At 35.9% G+C, this 19,608-nt stretch overlaps 1 protein-coding gene across 2 annotated transcripts in view; it reads right to left on the reverse strand.

Moving 5' to 3' along the window:
* The window catches only part of PTPN13 (protein tyrosine phosphatase non-receptor type 13), a 565,956-nt gene that overhangs the window by 287,996 nt on the left and 258,352 nt on the right, over window positions 1–19,608 (reverse strand). For both annotated transcript variants that reach the window (XM_053703380.1, XM_053703379.1), the window contains exon 7: window positions 1,811–2,344. In XM_053703380.1, coding sequence (XP_053559355.1) covers window positions 1,811–2,344 — 534 coding nt within the window. The remainder of the gene's footprint in view (window positions 1–1,810; window positions 2,345–19,608) is intronic.

The following is a 19,608-nucleotide window of genomic DNA, read 5'->3' on the forward strand; positions in this document are numbered from 1 at the left end:
TAAGGTCTATTTAAGCTTCAGTTTCCACATATATATGGAGCTTAATCACGACACATACCCTCAAAAGCAGGAGTACCACACTTTGTGTTGGGATCTACTTTTCAAATGACCAGCTCAACAAAATCTACCCTAACAAACTTCAGTTAGTTGATCTTAGGGCCACAGCAACAACAGCAGGGCTAAGGGGACCAGCAGGCTGTATGGATACAGTGTGAGACGAGTCACACAGCCTCAAGACTGAAGAGAGCAGTGTGTGCAGCTGCACAGATGCTCAAATCCTCATGTCCCTGCCGCTCCAGCTTTCTGCTGCATGCGCCTACAGTTAGCCCTACCCAGAAACAATCCCCACCACCAGAGCAGTAACCTGGTAACAGTGGTAACCCCAGCAGAACCTTTTCTGATGCAGTGGGTTTGCCTTCATGCCGAGTTAGGGCTTAGCAATCAGTTCTGCACAGTACACACCTAAAAAAGCACATGGCACTAGCTTGGCATGTCACATGACACCGGCACGGTCTGGCATAGTTTCTCACAAATAAATATAAGCAGAGAACTTTTGACTGTGACAGCATTAGGACTGACTGTGTGTGTGTCCCATGTCACATGACATCAACAGTCTGGCATGAACAAAAAAAAAAATTTTTTTATTTTTTTAGGACTCTCCTTTTTGCCCTGTGTTGAAGACGGCCCTGTATATACCGATTGTCATTTGCTCACACATGTGTTCAGTCAGCAACCAGTAGTGCATTGCTGCTCATTCAACAAAGCATACCAAGAGAATGAATAAAAAGTAAATTAGAAAGTTGCTTTAAATTGCCTGCTCTATCTGAATCATGAAAGAAAAAAATTGGGTTTCATATCCCTTTAAAGGGACACTAAAGTCAAAAATGAGCTTTCATGATTCAGATAAAGCACGCAATTTAAAAAAAGAACAACTTTATAATATACTTCCATTATTAAAACATTATTTTTCTATGCACACTTTCTGAGGCTCCAGCTCCTACCGAGCATGTGGAAAAAATGCACAGTATAAATATAAATGGGAGGGAAAATAGGATTAACTTTGAAATTTGCAAGAAAATATTCTACTACTCATTTCAAGTTCAAAGTAAATGCTATTGCATTGTCTTTTTATTGTGTGTTTGTCAATTATTCCATTCTACTGTTTTTAGTGGTCCCTTAAGAACAATATTAAAGGAACATTAAACCCAAATTTTTTCTTTCATGATTCAGATAGAGAATACCATTTTAAACAACTTTCTAATTTACTTCTATTATCTAATTTGCTCCATTCTCTTGATATCCTTTCCTGAAAAGTATATCTAGATAGGCTCAGTAGCTTCTGATGGCTGCACATAGATGCCTCATGTGATTGGTTCACCAATGTGCATTGATATTTCTTTAACAAAGGATATCTAAAGATTGTGGCAAATTAGGTAATAGAAGTTAATTGGAATGTTGTTTAAAATTGTATTCTCTATCTGGATCATGAAATAATGTTTCTGGGTTTAATGGCCCTTTAATCCAACCTAGCTTACATCCTTACATTTATTTTACTAAGTTTAAAGAACTAAACCATATGAGAGCAAAATAAACTAGAAGGCCCATCCAATCTGCCCATGTTCCTCTCAGAAGTGCAAATTAATGATCCTCATGTTTCAAGTATTTGTAAGTTCCTTTAGAAAACATTATAATAATTATATATGTATTTTATACCATTAAGATTATAGTAAAATAGTAACCTTCCCAGCCATGTGTGTCATTTACACTAGAAATCTAGAAGACAAATAAATAAAAGTAAAGAATATCCCACCTTCTAAGCTCATTGCATCTCTCAGTACTTGTAGTTTCTTCTGCTTTTCTCTAATCCTATCCAAGGCACTTGAAATTGCAACAGAAGTTGGCACTTTTGGTCCATGTCGTGCCTGCTCCAGTTTCTGATAGCTAAAAGGATCCAATACTCCATCTGACTGTCTGGAATTGTTGACCTTAGAGGTGGGTGTAGTCCGCATGTTTGTTGTTTCTGAGAAGCAAGGATGTCCTGCACTCTTGTCAACTGATGAACTTAAATCAAAGGAAGAAACCCAATATTTTTGCCTTTGGCCACTGTTAAAATGTTTTGTTTCCAATTCATTAGCCCTAAGCTGGTTATAGGAGTGAACAGAGTTCATCCCATCCTCATATCCAGAATTGTAGTCTGATGAAGTGCAGAGACAGGAATCCTCATCAATCTGCTGATCTTTGAATGCAAGAAATCCCATGGATTTGCTAAGGCCTTTGTTGAGGGCAGATTGCAGTGAGCTATTAGACGAGTGAATACTAAATATATCCGATGCTGAAATATTTCCTGAAATGAGGATAGAAACATTAAATCAGAGACAAAATAAACTTTAATTGTTCAAATCTTGGGGGGTGGGGATCACTTTATAGATGTGCCAAGATGCACGCAGAGAGACCTCATTTGTTATTTCATTGGGTTTACATTAGTACACACCCTAGTAAAGCACAAAAATCAAGCACTGTGATATAAATATCCTTTTAACTCCATTTTGCCTTATCATTGTGTCAAAAACGCAACATACTTTGTGGAAAAATCATCAGACTGTTTTCTTTCTAGTCAGATCTTCAAATGCCAGACACCCTGTGAGCTACAGAAATGTAATCATCTGATGTCACAGTAAATATAAGAGTATATATTACACATTAGTTCCTAAAAATAACTATCTAAAATATTTTTATTTTTTTTAGCAGATAGATCACTTTTAGATTATAACTATAATTTTAACCAGTTGATTTAAAGTATATTGAAAAACAACTGCAGCAAACAAGATGCTAATATGTTTTAAAAAACATTTATACTTGGCTTATATGTTATTCTATAGCAACGTAACAAACATGTTTTACAAGGTTAATTGCAAGGTGTTTACAGTACCCTTAAAATACCAGCAGACAGTGAAAACCTTTGCAATACATTAAAGGGACATTTTCTTTCATGATTCCGATAGATGATACAAGTTTAAACAACTTTCCAATTTACTTCTATTGTCTAACTTGCTTCTTTCTCATGGTATCCTTTGTTGAGGAAGCAGTAAAGCACTACTGGAAGCTGGCTGAAAGCCATTGAGAAATAGTATATAGAAGAGGTATATATGTGCAGCCACCAATCAGCAGCTCTGAGCCTACTTAGGTAAACTTTTCAACAAATGATACAAAGAGAATGGAACTAATTAGATAAATACATTGGAAAGTTACTTAAAATTGCATACTCTATCTGAATCAGAAAATATTTTTTTTTATGTCCCATTAAAGTGTTAGAGCATTTTAACTTTTTTTTTTCTTCTAGAAAGTTACGTCATAACTTATTTTAACGAATACAGTTATCATTCTAGATACATTTTAGAAATGTGGTTAGTTGTTTTTAAAGGGACATGAAACCCAAAAATTATCTTTCATGATTTAGACAGAGCACAAACATTTAAACAACTTTCCAATGTACTTCTTGGGGTCCATTCGATAAAAATCGTCGCCTGCAAAAGCCGGCGACGCCAATATTTGCGCGGGTTTGGTATCACATATACGGCGTAACCTAGAAGTTACGCGCGTATATTTCTGCCGTCGCCCGTAGTTTTTTGGGCTATAGGCAGGTATACCAAACCAGCGCAGTTTGGTATCCAATATGCAGCGTAAGGACTTACGTGGCGAAAATGGAGAAAACTTACTCCATTTTCACCTCGCCACAAAAAGCAGCCGTAAGAAGCCTTACGCTGACTATTGGAGCCCCGTAACTCCCTAAACTGGCTGCTAAAATAAACCTAACACCTAACGCATGCGCAATGTCTATCTCCCTGTCAACCGCGATCTTCTAAAATAAACCTAACACCTAACGCATGCGCAATGTCCATCTACCTGTCAACCGCGATCCCCCCCCCGAAATCCCTAATAAAGTTATTAACCCCTAAACCGCCGCTCCCGGACCCCGCCGCCATCTACATAAACTAACCCCCTACTGTGAGCCCCTAAAACCGCCGCCATCTACCTTATCTATCCCCTAATTAGAACCCCTTACACCGCTGTCATCTACCTTATCTATCCCCTAATCTGACCCCTTACACCGCCGCCACCTATATAAAAATTATAAACCCCTAATCTAATCCCCCTATACCGCCGCCAGCTATATTAATATTATTAACCCCTAATGTAAGCCCCTTACACCGCCGCCATCTCTATTAAAATGATTAACCCCTAATTTAATCTACCTACCCCGCCGCCAGCTATATTATCTATATTAACCCTAAGTATATTATAGTTAATATAGGTATTACATTATATATATTAACCCTAATTATATTAGGGTTAATATAGTTAATATAGTTACTATAGTATTTATATTAACTATATTAACTCTATCTAACCCTAACACCCCTAACTAAATTTATATTAAATTAATCTAATTCATTTATAAACTAAAATATTCCTATTTAAATCTAAATACTTACCTATAAAATAAACCCTAAGATAGCTACAATATAATTAATAATTACATTGTAGCTATGTTAGGGTTAATATTTATTTTACAGGTAAATTGTTAATTATTTTAACTAGGTATAATAGCTATTAAATATTTATTAACTATTTAATATCTACCTAGTTAAAATAATTACCCAATTACCTGTAAAATAAATCCTAACCTAAGTTACAAATACACCTACACTATCAATAAATTAAATAAACTACAAACATCTATCTAAAAATACAATTAAATTAACTAAACTAAATTACAAAAACAAACAAACACTAAATTACAAAAAATAAAAAAAAGATTACAAGATTTTTAAGCTAATTACACCTATTCTAAGCCCCCTAATAAAATAATAAACCCCCAAAATAAAAAAAATTCCCTGCCCTATTCTAAATTAAAAAAATTTCAAAGCTCTTTACCTTACCAGCCCTTAAAAGGGCCTTTTGTGGGGCATGCCCCAAAGAATTCAGCTCTTTTGCATACAACAAATACAATCCCCCCCCCCATTACAACCCACCACCCACATACCCCTATTCTAAAACCACCCAAACCCCCCTTAAAAAAGCCTAACACTACCCCCCTGAAGATCTCCCTACCTTGTCTTCACCACACCGGGCCGAACTCCTGATCCGATCCGGGCGATGTCTTCCTCCAAGCGGCAAAGAAGAATTCTTCCTCCAGCGATGTCTTCCTCCAAGCGGCAAAGAAGAATTCTTCCTCCGGCGACGTCTTCCTCCAAGCGGCAGCAAAGTCTTCATTCTTCCGGCGGCATCTTCAATCTTCTTTCTTCGCTCCGCCGCCGCGGAGCATCCATCCCGGCCGACGACTGAACGACGAATGAGGTACCTTTAAATGACGTCATCCAAGATGGCGTCCGCCGAATTCCGATTGGCTGATAGGATTCTATCAGCCAATCGGAATTAAGTTAGAAAAATCTGATTGGCTGATTGAATCAGCCAATCAGATTCAAGTTCAATCCGATTGGCTGATCCAATCAGCCAATCAGATTGAGCTTGCATTCTATTGGCTGATCGGAACAGCCAATAGAATGCGAGCTCAATCTGATTGGCTGATTGGATCAGCCAATCGGATTGAACTTGAATCTGATTGGCTGATTCAATCAGCCAATCAGATTTTTCTAACTTAATTCCGATTGGCTGATAGAATCCTATCAGCCAATCGGAATTCGGCGGACGCCATCTTGGATGACGTCATTTAAAGGTACCTCATTCGTCGTTCAGTCGTCGGCCGGGATGGATGCTCCGCGGCGGCGGAGCGAAGAAAGAAGATTGAAGATGCCGCCGGAAGAATGAAGACTTTGCTGCCGCTTGGAGGAAGACGTCGCCGGAGGAAGAATTCTTCTTTGCCGCTTGGAGGAAGACATCGCCGGAGGAAGAATTCTTCTTTGCCGCTTGGAGGAAGACATCGCCCGGATCGGATCAGGAGTTCGGCCCGGTGTGGTGAAGACAAGGTAGGGAGATCTTCAGGGGGGGTAGTGTTAGGCTTTTTTAAGGGGGGTTTGGGTAGTTTTAGAATAGGGGGTATGTGGGTGGTGGGTTGTAATGGGGGGGGGGGTATTGTATTTGTATGCAAAATAGCTGAATTATTTGGGGCATGCCCCACAAAAGGCCCTTTTAAGGGCTGGTAAGGTAAAGAGCTTTGAAATTTTTTTAATTTAGAATAGGGCAGGGAAATTTTTTTATTTTGGGGGTTTATTATTTTCTTAGGGGGCTTAGAATAGGTGTAATTAGCTTAAAAATCTTGTAATCTTTTTTTATTTTTTGTAATTTAGTTTAGTTAATTTAATTGTATTTTTAGATAGATGTTTGTAGTTTATTTAATTTATTGATAGTGTAGGTGTATTTGTAACTTAGGTTAGGATTTATTTTACAGGTAATTGGGTAATTATTTTAACTAGGTAGATATTAAATAGTTAATAACTATTTAATAGCTATTATACCTAGTTAAAATAATTAACAATTTACCTGTAAAATAAATATTAACCCTAACATAGCTACAATGTAATTATTAATTATATTGTAGCTATCTTAGGGTTTATTTTATAGATAAGTATTTTGATTTAAATAGGAATATTTTAGTTTATAAATGAATTAGATTAATTTAATATAAATTTAGTTAGGGGTGTTAGGGTTAGATAGAGTTAATATAGTTAATATAAATACTATAGTAACTATATTAACTATATTAACCCTAATATAATTAGGGTTAATATAGTTAATATATATAATGTAATACCTATATTAACTATAATATACTTAGGGTTAATATAGATAATATAGCTGACGGCGGGGTAGGTAGATTAAATTAGGGGTTAATCATTTTAATATAGATGGCGGCGGTGTTAGGGGCTCACTTTAGGGGGTTATAGATATAATATAGCTGGCGGCGGGGTACGCTAGCGACGATTTAGGGGTTAATAACTTTATTAGGTTGCGGCGGGGTACGGGAGCGGCGGTTTAGGGGTTAATAGCTTTTTTATTGTTAGGATAGTGAGGGGGGATAGCGGATAGAGGGTTAGACGTGCCGGGCTATGTTTAGGAGGCGTGTTAGACAGTGCGGGTGATTTAGACTTTAGTCAGGTTTTATAGGCGCCGGCAGTTTCTAACGTGGCGCAAGTTACTGGCGACTCCAAAAATCTGTACTTACGCAGATTTCTGGACATCGCTGGCTTGTGAGACTTGCGCCACTTTAGCAAGTGACGACGCCGCATATTGGATGGCTCGAGTTGCGAGCTGAAACTGCGGGCGACGTGGGTTCCCTCGCTTGCGCCGCAAACTGCGATCTATATCGGATCGCGCCCCTTTTATCTAATTTGCTTCGTTCCCTTTGTATACTTTGTTTAAAAGCATATCTAGATAGGCTCAGAAGTTACGAGCTAGCTACTGATTGGTGGCTGCACATATATGCCTTTTGTGATTGGCTTACCAATGTGTTCAGCTAGTCCCCAGTAATGCATTGCTGCTTCTTCAAGAAAGGATTCTAAGAGAATGAAGCAAAATTGGTAATAGAAGTACATTGAAAAAAAATACTATTATACTTTTTGTGAATTGAACATTGACTTATTTGTGCCTCTAGGCTTTCTATGCTCCATTTATTGTGATATTCTGTCTACACTTCGCTATTTTGCACTCAGCATCTTAAACTAATTACTACTAAATGACTAATGCCACTAATTATTTTTTCGGAAAAAGAATGTGAGGCATTACATTATAATTAAAATCATCTGAAAGCTGAATATTTATTTTCCAATTGGACACAGAAGAATACTCTGCTTGAGCCCCATAAACAAGTTCTTTTTCATGCTGTTATACTGAAATATACACAAAATAAAGAGTTTTGCTGTCCAGTCTTAGAATTTTTTGTTTTTATCTGCGTCATACATTTGTCCATCCTATAGATGCTACTATACTGTACACATTTAGATTAAAGGGACAGTAAACACCAACAATGATGTTTAAAAAGATAAATAATCCCTTTACTACCCATTCTTCAGTTTTGCATAACCAACACTGTTATAGAAATATAGTTTTTACCTCTGCAATTACCTTTTATCTAAGCTTCTGCAGACAGCCTCATTATCTTAGATCTTTTGACAGACTTCCATTTGAGGCAATTAGTGCTGACTCTAAAATAACTTCACATGCGTGAGAACAATGTTATCTATATGAAACACATGATCTACTGCCCTCTAGCTATGAAAAACTGTCAAATACATTCAGATAAGAGGCGACCTTCAAGAGCTTAGAAATTAGCATATGAGCCTACCTAGGTTTACCTTTCAACTAAGAATAACAAGAGAACAAAGCAAATTTGATGATAAAAGTAAATGAGAAAGTTGTTTAAAATTACATGCCCTATATGAATCATGAAAGTTTAATTTGGACTTTACTGTCCCTTTAACAATAAAATAGAAAGAAAAAAAAGCTGAATACAAAAGGGATATATAATAAAGCTAAAAACTATAATTATATGATTTATTTCACAAATATTTCAACTGTAAAACAAGATAGCAGTTATTTGGACTTAATGAATTTCCTCTCATGGAAGTGGCTCTGAATATTTACTAATGCAGAGTAAAGATGTATCAAGTTTTGTCACCACAATACCTACACCCTAAGCCATTTCCGCCACATTAGGTTAAATCTCATCCAAGCCGCAATAATCGAGCTGCTACACACACAAAAAAAACTAACTGCAGAATTTTTTTGTGTATAGATGCTCATTGTTGGGAAAGATATATGGAAAATATCATATACTTGACTTTTCGGATGACTGGCCAATTCTGATCACACATCCAGTTTTTGTAAATAAAACACCACAGAATAAGCCTGCAATTTAACTGCATTCATTCCGAACGCAGACTCAAAAGAAAAGAAAACTTTTAATTTTTCAATTGAAAGTTAATCACACACAAAAATAAAGCACACACGTACATACATTGTTAAAATCCATGTCCAAATATTAACAAAATAAATATTAGGACAATCCCTATACAATGCTACCCCTTCTATCCAATACGTATGTCCCTAGCTTGGGATGCATGTCTTTGTAATAGCTCATTAAAGGGACAGTTTACCCTAAATTTGTATCCCCTTTAAATTTGTTACCAATGATTCATTTTACCTGCTGCAATTTATCATTTTGTTTACTACAAATAGCTCCTTTACCTTTAAATTAGCCTTTGAAAAAGCAGATTTTACCTTTGCTATCCCTACCTATACTGAAAGCTTCTATACTAAGTACAGGCTATAGAACAGCTGTGTACACGACTACGAGTTCCTGTGGGAGGAGCCTAGACACAGGCGCGAAAACCTGAGCATTGCAACGCTGTGCTAAAGAGGGGATCACCCTGAAACCGATATCACCCGCAATCCAAGCACCCTGCATACTCCCTAGGCGAGGGAAAGATCGCCGGATTTAGTGCACAAAGTACATTGATTGTACATAGAATAACATTATCTAGATATTTGCTTGCATGAATCTCAAAATGTTTGCCGGTCAGTTTTACCTTCCACATAAGTGCCAGTAAGATGGTATTGGACTTCTTTAGGCTTCACAGATTGAATTCTCTATGGTTCACAGATTGACTGAATTGAATTAGCGGATGAAAAAAAAGTGGCCCTTGTCTATAAAAAAACGCAACGTATTTGAAAGGCTAAGTTATCTGGAAAAAATTGACAGACTGATTAAAACACACAAGTGCTAGCAGACTACATTTTATAAATCCACCAGTGGTTCTCAACCAAAGTGACCTCAAGGCCCGGTAAATTTTAGCTGGACATGTCCAGGGCCCGGTAGTTTTATTTATATATATATATATATATATATATATATATATATATAGAGAGAGAGAGAGAGAGAGAGAGAGAGAGAGAGAGAGAGAGAGAGAGTAAGCATCAGGGATTTGCCCTATCAGCAACTAAGCAGTTCAGTGTGGGTTTAGTGGGGGCCCTGGAGTGTGAGGGTCCTGCCAAGGGTCTGTCACTGTGAGGGCCATGGAGTGTGAGGTCTGGCCCTGGAGGTTGGGGGCCCTTTCTTTGGCCCTTAATGTTGGGGGTACTGGCTCTGGAGGTTGATGGGCCTGTTGGAGTTAGGGCAGGGAGGCTACCATGTTCATTTGCATAAATTTGAATACATTTGGGTCAGTGTGAGACAGTTTTCCTGGGGCCTTGATTGGTCTCAGTCTGCCCCTTGTGTGCAGTGGGGTAAGAGTGTACAGTGGGGGCATGACAGGTCAGGGCCCACCAGCAGGGCTATCACGGCCCGGTACTGGGCCACGGCCCGGCTGTTGAGAAACCAGGCACTAGATTCTATGACAAGATCAATCGTAATATTTTTTCTCAAAAATTTTAATTCCAGTATAAATCAATAATCTTCTCCTATAAGGTCAGAGAGTAATTACCAATACAGCCTTATCGCTGAAAACTTATAGAAACATAGAAAAATTATCATACTATCTGCTAGTGAATTATATAATATCTCTAAAATAAGTTAAGTGACATCTGATGTATAACTAAATATTGTGATTAAGAGTTACGTATGTTTATGGTTTGTAAACACTCATTCTAGTGTACCATAATTCACTGCATAGTCTCATACTGTGACTTAAAGGGACACTCAGGTTAAATTACATTTTCCTGATTCAGATACAGCATGTAATTTTAAACAACTTTCCAAATAACTTCCATTAAAAAAAATGTGCACAGTCTTTTATATTTACATTTTTTGAGTCACCAGATCCTACTGAGCATGTGCAAGAATTCACAGACTATACGTATATGCATTTGTGATTGGCTGATTGCTATCACATGGTACAAGAAGAGTGGAAATATACATAACTTTGAAATTTGTTATAAAAAAATCTACTACTCATGTGAAGTTCAGACTAAATGCTATTGCATTGTCTTGTTATCTTGCATTTGTTGATTATGCAAATCTAATGTGTTGACTGGTCCTATATATGTCATTTATATATTTCTGAAGCCTAGCCTTCTTGTAATTGCTTATTTTAGAAAATCGACATCTGATGTATAACCATATATTGTGACTTAGAGCTACGTATGCTTATGGCCCTTAACCATTTATGCTAAAACTTAATAACTTGTTGCATAATTTCATGTTGTGACCCAGCTGCCTATATGTCATTGTAAAGAAGATAAAATACAGAGTTAAATTCTACTTTTTTCTGTCACAATAGATATATCTTTTTTTTTATTATTATTAAAATTTAGATAAAAAAAAGATAAAAAACTGAAAGGGACTATAAAATATATCAGATATTAAACACTGATGTAGGGACACGTTAGAGCACTAAAAAATGTCACAAAAATACAGGTAGCCCTCATTTTACGCCGGGGTTAGGTTCCAGAAGGAATGGTTGTAAATCGAAACCGTTGTAAATTGAAACCCAGTTTATAATGTAAGTCAATGGGAGGTGAGAGAGAGAGGTTCCAGGCCCCTCTCAAAATTGTCATAAGTAACACCTAATACATTATTTTTAAAGCTTTGAAATGAAGACTGTAAATGCTAAACAGCATTATAAACCAAATAAAATAATCACACAACACAGAATATATAATTAAACTAAGTTAAATGAACAAAAACATTTGCTAAACAGCATTATAAACCTAACAAAATAATCCCACAACACAGACTTCACTTGCATTTTTCTGCAAACAGTTCTTTCTATGCATTTCAATCTGGACTGATTTATAGACAGGAAGATCTTGTTCCTTTGAAATCTGCTCGATAGCTCAGGTCTGGTTAAACTGATTAATTTCAGCTTGCTTGGCTTTGCTGCAACACAAGTGGACAGCTCCACCTACTGGCTATTTTAATAAATGCACTGGTTCTCAATGCTTTTCAATAGCAGTCACATGACTGGAAAAAAAGGTTGTTATTCTGAAACGGTGTAAATTGAACCGTTGTAAAACGAGGGCCACCTGTATATTTACTGGACTTCTCTTTTTAAAGGAAGGAAGATGAGAAACACAGTTAATATACTCCCTTCTGCTTCTTTATTTGAATATTCCTTCACTTTTACACATATCTTTTTTTCACATATGGAATTTTTTTTTTGTTTCCTCTAAGAATAAATCCACTGCAATGGCCTCAAAAAGTAGACAAGAAAGAAACATAAGCAAAGTATTATCTGAATCAATTAAAAGATCCCATACAGAATCCAATTAATTCAGAAACTGTTATAAAACAACCGACATATTTATGCCCCCATTTACACAAATCGGACAGGGGTTAGATTCATTAATCACTGAAGTAAGAACTTTTCAAAATCGCATTATTGAAGTCAAACAGAGAGTCTCAGATGTGGAGGATAGGGCGACTATGCAAGAAATAGACATAATTGAACTAAAAAAACAATATGCAGCATTAAAAATTAAGATTGAAGATCTTGAGAATCGTTCAAGGCGAAATAATTTAAGATGAATTGGTATTCCAGAGGGATTTATGAACAAAGATCTAATGCAATTCGCATCACACTATCTACCTAAATTAATAGGCCTTCTTAACTGAAACTACTACCATTACTATTGGAATACATAGAATAGGAGCAATTAGAAATAACTTGCAGGGCAATTCCTCACCCAGACCAGTGATAATGAAATGCTTGGACTACCAAGGTCAAAATCTTGCGGGCGTAAAAATAGTTTACTTAAAGTGAAGGTCAATTTTCATCAATGAGTGCCCGATTTTTAAAAATACTTTTAAAAACAGGGGCACTTTCATTGATGAAAATTAACATTGCACTGGATTTGTAGAAATACTTACCTTTTACTCCTGCAAAACTGGATCGCCGATCTCAGCCTCAGTTCCTCTGTACTGACGTCAGAAATGACGAAAACCAGCTTCCTCCAATCATGGCTTGCACCCCAGAGCGTTCAGCTCGTGATGCCTGGCTGTGATTGGAGGAAGCCAGTTTCGTCATTGCTGTGGTCTACAGCAGGAAGAAGAAGGAGGGGGATCGTCGATCCGGCTTTGCAGAAGTAAAAGGTAAGTATTTCTTCAAATCCAGTGCAATGTTAATTTTCATCAATGAAAGTGCCCCTGTTTTTAAAAACCGGGCACTCATTGATGAAAATTGACCTTCACTTTAATACCCCACTTATTGAGGGGATTTTTTTTTATTATCTTCCAAGATTTTTCTATTGATGCAGTGAACAAGAGAAGGACGCTGATCCCGATCTGTACTCAGCTTATCAAAGCTGCAATTAATGCCACTATTATTTATCCTGCTAAATTAAAGATCACAATACAGGATGAAATCCAATTGTTTGATAATCCACTTTCAGCCCAAGAGTCCTTGGCTGAAAAAAATATAAAGTTTTAATCTGACTAATAAATGGGCAAAATGATTGTATATATGCGATTAATGATTATTGAAGTAGTGTTTTTAATCTCTCTTATTCCTCCTTTTTTTCCCTTCCCTCCTTTCTTTCCCCCTCTCTCCACCCCTCCCCCCTATTTTTCAAAATAACTAGATATGGTTGCCATGCCTTATTCATCTAAGATAAAATGAGTTTGAAAAAAATCTCATGGAATATAGGCGGTGTGACATCTCCTATTAAAAGGAAAGCAATATTAAAACATATTATACAGGAGACCCATCTCTCAGAAATCAGAATCTGAAAAATTAAAGTGAAGGTAAACTCACCCTAATATCGATCTAGTATAGCATTCTTTTTTAAAATAAATAGGACTTTCATTCATCAATTGTTATATATGTGTGTATATATTAAGATATCGCCGTTATAAAACTATGCATAAACTATCCACTAATTCAACCCGTCTTTATTTTTTTTTTCTTCTGTTTTTATCATGTTTTTTCCCCAACCAATTGAAACTCTGGCTGTTAGGCGGCCGTCACTCGACATCATCCGCCCCTTGTTTCATTTGCGCATGCGCGATTTATTTTTCTTCTGAATTAAATCCAAGAGCGCACCCGTTTGATTTCGCGCATGCACAGTAGAAAATATTGACCGGCGATTATGTGCATTGAAAAGCAGCATCTGCGATTTGCGCACACGCATTGCAATCTAAGATTGTGAACGCGCATTTGTGACGCGTCTTCAGCGTGTGGGACCGCTGAAGACGTCAGACAACGAAGAAGGAGGAAGTAGGGGTGGGGAGGAGATCCAAACGGTAGGGAATTAGAAATGTATTTTTTATTAAAACTATGGCAGAAATCTTAAAAAAACGTTAGCGACTACATGAATGTGATAATGATAAATGGGAGGTTGTCTTCAAGAAAGAAAAACTTTACCTTCACTTTAAAGACTGGCTGGGTAGGCACAATTTTTTTTACTCCCTGTAAAAGGAGTAGTTATTCTGTTTAAAAAATTATTAAACCTTACTTTAATCTCACAAGAGATAAAGATGAAAGGTACATTATTCTTCAGATCAAAATTCATAATCAGATATTTACATTGTGCAAGGTCTATGGTCCTAATAATAGAGATATATCTCTTTGGGATAAATTAAAAACAGAATAATTACTAACCTGAATAATAATATCATCATATGTGGGGATTTTAATATTGCTCCTCTAGCAAACCTGGATAGGATGGGAAAACCAGATGATAATAGGGCCAACATCAGAGAGACTAAACTGCATAAACACATACTTAAAGGGATACTAAACCCAATTTTTTTATTTCATGATTCAGATAGAGCATGAGATTTTAAGCACCTTTCTAATTTACTCCTATTATCAAATTTTCTTTGTTCTCATGCTATCTTGATTTGAAAGAGCAGTACTGTAAGCTTTAGAGCCAGACCATTTTTTGTTCAGGACATGGGTAGCACTTGCTGATTTGTGGCTAAATGTAGCAAACCAATCAGCAGCTCTACCAAGGTGCTGAACTAAAAAATGGGCCGTCTCCTAACCTTTTATTACTGCTTTTTCAAATCAAGATAACATGAGAACAAAGAAAAAATGATAATAGGAGTAAATTAGAAAGTTGCTTAAAATTGCATGCTCTATCTGAATCATGAAAGAAAAAATGAGGGGTTAGTGTCCCTTTAAACAATTAAATGTTAATTACATTTGGAGGCTGAAAAATCCAAATAATAGAGAATGCATGTGCGTATCAAAAGCTTACAAGACACACTCACGTATAGATTACTTCTTGATCTCCCCTACACTGACAGATAGGATTGAAAAGACAAAAATAAAAGAAATCACTTTATCAGACCATTCCCCAATTACTATGGAGCTTACATTTGCTGAACAATTAAAAAAATTCAGGATTGCGGTTCCCACAATATTTAATAAACAATAATAAGTTTACACAATTTTTAAAACGTAAATGGGAAGAATTTCTAAATTTTAACAATAATTATTTTGAAGAAAAAAATGAAATTTCTTGGGAGGCCTTTAAATGTATGATTAGAGGAGATATTATAGCATATATGATAGGTCAAAAAAGATAAGAATCAGATCAGAGCAATTAGCACATCAACTAACTAATGCATATAGCAGATACCTAACAAATAGAAATTTGGAAAACTGGAACAAATATATTGATGCAAAAGCTGATAGAGATTTTCTACTGGTACAAACGCAACTGGCAGAAAGGAAAGCAAAGAGTATGTTTATTAGACCTGGAAATAAATCGGTGAAATATCTTGCCAACTTGACTAGAAATCAAAAACAGAATAATCATATCTCTAATTAAAAAGGAGGGGAAATCCATTATCTCAACTGATATAATCATACAAGAATTTCTAATTTATTATAAGAAAGTGTATAGTGAGCCAAAAATAGACAAAGCATAAAAATCTTCTGGGAAAAAGTTAGAGTTCCACAGATAAGTGAAGAACAATTAGAAAAAATGGAAACCCCTATAGCAATTGAGGAAGTTGAAGCTATTATTAAGACATCCGCTACCAATAAAGCAGCTGTCCCCGATAGCTTGTCTTATGAATTTTATAAAATATTGAAAGAATCAATTGGGTCTAATTTAACAAACCTTTATAATCATTATCTTATAAAGTAGATGGAACATCCAAAAACTTTATACAGTCATATACATCATTAATATTAAAACAAGATACAAATACTGAAAATATGGGGTCATATAGACCCATTGCTTTACTTAATACAGACTATAAGATTCTGACTTCAATTATAGCTAACAGAATGCAAAACTTAATGAACATTATTATCCATAAAGACCTATCTGGATTTATAAGAGGTAGATCATCTATCTGCAATTTACATAAAGTTTTTACAATACTATCATATTTAAATGCTTAAGAACAGATAGGCAAATATATAAATCTGAATAACTCTATATTATTACCTCTAGATGCTGAAAAAGCTTTTGATTCCATTACCCATGATCATTTGTTTACAACCCTATATAAATTCGGTTTTAAAAATAAATTCTTTAAGCTAATACGATCTTTATATAATATGCCAATGTCCTCCCTAATAGTTAACTTTTCTACATCAGAACCATTTACCTTATATAAGGGTATGCGGCAGGGGTGCCCCCTTTCACCTCTACATTTTGATCTAGCCATTGAATCCTTAGCAAAAGCAATAAGGAATAGCATTGAAGGCATTAAAATAATGGATAAGGAAGAATTAATTTCTCTTTATGCGGATGATCTCTTATTATTTATGAACAAAGCCGATACATATATTCCCATTGTACTTAAACTGATCTGAAACTTCGGATCTTTTTCTGGATATAAAATAAATAAATTAAAATCTGAATTATTATGGCTTACTATAATATCACTCTATAATATCTCACCCCTTCCAAGAAGTTCAAAATAATTTTAAATATCTAGGTATTAAAATATTCCTCTCACCGAAGCTTTGGTATGCAATAAATTACAGAGATAAATGAAATCAGATATGTGATACTCTAGCCAGGTGGTCTAAATTACCCTTGTCTTTAATGGGTAAAGTAAACATTTTCAAATTGATAATATTTCCTAAAATATTTTATCTAATGCAAACTATCCCGTTTCCTCTATATAACTCTGATATACAAATGATAAATAAAAACTAAATTTCTTTGGCAAGGTAAGAGGACAATGTTTGGAAAAATTAAGAAAGCCCAAAGAAAAAGGTGGGCTGAATCTACCAAATCTTATGATTTATAATAAAATAACTCTAGCAAAATTTGTAATCGATTGGCTATTCAAAGGCGATTATTATGTGGACGTGGAACTCGAACAAAAAAATTGTTTATTTTTTTCACATTATCAGCATTAGCACACATTCAGGTAAGAGACTTACCTCTATTATGTAAAAAGATGCCTGTTTTTAGAGAATCTATTAAAGCTTGGCAAGATATTTGCTTAATCAGCGGATCTAACTTTTTGGTATCTGAATATCTCCCCATACAGGGAAATCCTTACTTTATAGCAACAAAGCATTTTATGGAATGGGCAGAATTAGAATTTAAAAATCTTTCTTAATTAATTAACAAGATAATTTGTTTTAAACTTTCCAGAATATTAAACAAGAATTTGAGATTCCCAATAGTCCTTTATTTGCCTATTACCAAGTAAGAAACTATACATTCTCTCTATTTCAACAATTTGGGTATAACCGGAGTTCCAAATTTATGGATTTTTTTTTTTTTTAAACAGCTTTATTGAGAAAATCAATTATGCATACAGTTTGATTTAGACAAGTATACCCAGAACATGGTATCAGCTGACGCATACATATTTTTAAGACAACTTTGTATTAATAAAAAGGGAAGATCACTGAAGATCTATACAATAAAATGAATTACAATAGGTAAGATGTCTGCGACGGAATCGAAACACCTAAGCGACCTTTAGGGGGTAAGATATTGATAACCCAACTTAGGAATCATGTGGGACGTGTAGGCACTGCGTTTAAATATTTTTCCCATAAAAAGCATATCGAGTTATAGTCATCTTAGTCATCTTGATGGTGTGTCTGTCCGTAATGGTATTTTTTCTAACGTTAGACTATGTGATACTGTGTGCCTCCATACCGCTACCGTGGGGAGATCTGCTTTTTTCCAATTTAAAAGGTATTAACTTTTTAGCGGCATTAATCATTATTGTCAAAAGCGCTAGTCTTAGTTTACATTTTATCTTGAGAAAATGGTTGAAAATAAAACCCCATATATTAAACGGTAAAAGAACATTCAGTGCATGTTCAATTTCAATCTTAATTGCCTCCCAATATTTCATGGCTGTCGTACATTGCCACCAGATGTGGGACGGAGTCCCATTACATTGGCATCCTCTCCAGCATACCGCTGAAGCATTAGGGAATAGTTGATGTTTGTTTTGATATAGTACTTTCAATTTCTCCTTCCCATTTGGTAACATACTATGGCAAAGCTTTATAGTGGGATATTAGGAGCTGTTTATGCGCAATAGAGAGGATACCTCTACTGGGCAATTGATTAATGCAAATATTTTCAAAAGGGGTCAGTGGGCGGAGAAATGCGCTTTTGACGGATGGGTGGAAAGAAAGTGCGCTAGCTGCGAATATAATAACGAATTTTGGAACCTACAACCACTACCAGTCATAAGATCTACCAGTGGCCTAACTTTCCCAGCAGCATAAAACTTGGAAGCTGGGAGAGCGTCTTTAATGGTTACAGTGAGTGATTCATTCGCTTTAAGGTTTAATGGGCATGTTACATTGCCAATTATAGGGGTCAAGGGAGAGTTCATCGTGGAGATTTGGGTGTGTTGTTTTATAAGTTTGTCCCAAAGTTTATAGGTTTCTCATGTTGATGTTGTTGTTGTGTCCGGGAGTGATCGCTGACTAGGGGGGAGCCAACAATTTCCACCTAGATTGATATTGTTAGCCAAGTGGTTCTCCAGTTGAACCCACTCTTTATTCATAGCATGTTTGCACCAATCTACCACCCTGACCATAAAGGTGGCTAGCCTATAATGTAGGATATTAGGTGCTCCTATACCTCCTAACTCTCTAGGCCTATACATTGTGGCTGTAGCGATGCGTGGGTGCTTATTTGCCCAAATAAAGTTATTCAATATTTTCTGTAATCTATGCAATATTTGGTCAGGGAGGGGAATGGGCAGGATTTGCAATAAGTATAATACCTTAGGCAGCATGATCATTTTTATTGCGTTAAGTCTCCCTAGCCATGACACGAATTTATTACTCCAACTTCTCAATAGTGAATTTATGTTTAGAATGAGGCTCTCATAATTCAAAGTTAAAACGTCTTGTATATTTGGGGATATGTAAACTCCTAGGTATTTTACTGCTTTTCCTTGCTCTCTAAGCTGGAACCTTTGTTGCAAGTCAAACAAAGTCTCAGGTGCTAAATTAATGTGCAACAATTCAGATTTTGTGATGTTTACTTTGAAGTTAGAGAATCGCTCATATGTTTTTAATACGTCTAGTAAAGCAGGTATTGTGGATTCAAGATTAGTGAGGGTGAGAAATACGTCATCCGCATAAAGCGTGATCTTGTATTCGGTCGGACCTAGCTTATGTCCTGTAATAGTGGGGTCATTTCTTATGTATGAGACTAAAATTTCCATAGACAGGATAAAAAGTAGAGGGGATAGGGGGC

This window comes from Bombina bombina, chromosome 2, assembly GCF_027579735.1.
Source record: "Bombina bombina isolate aBomBom1 chromosome 2, aBomBom1.pri, whole genome shotgun sequence".
Taxonomy (NCBI): domain Eukaryota; kingdom Metazoa; phylum Chordata; class Amphibia; order Anura; family Bombinatoridae; genus Bombina; species Bombina bombina.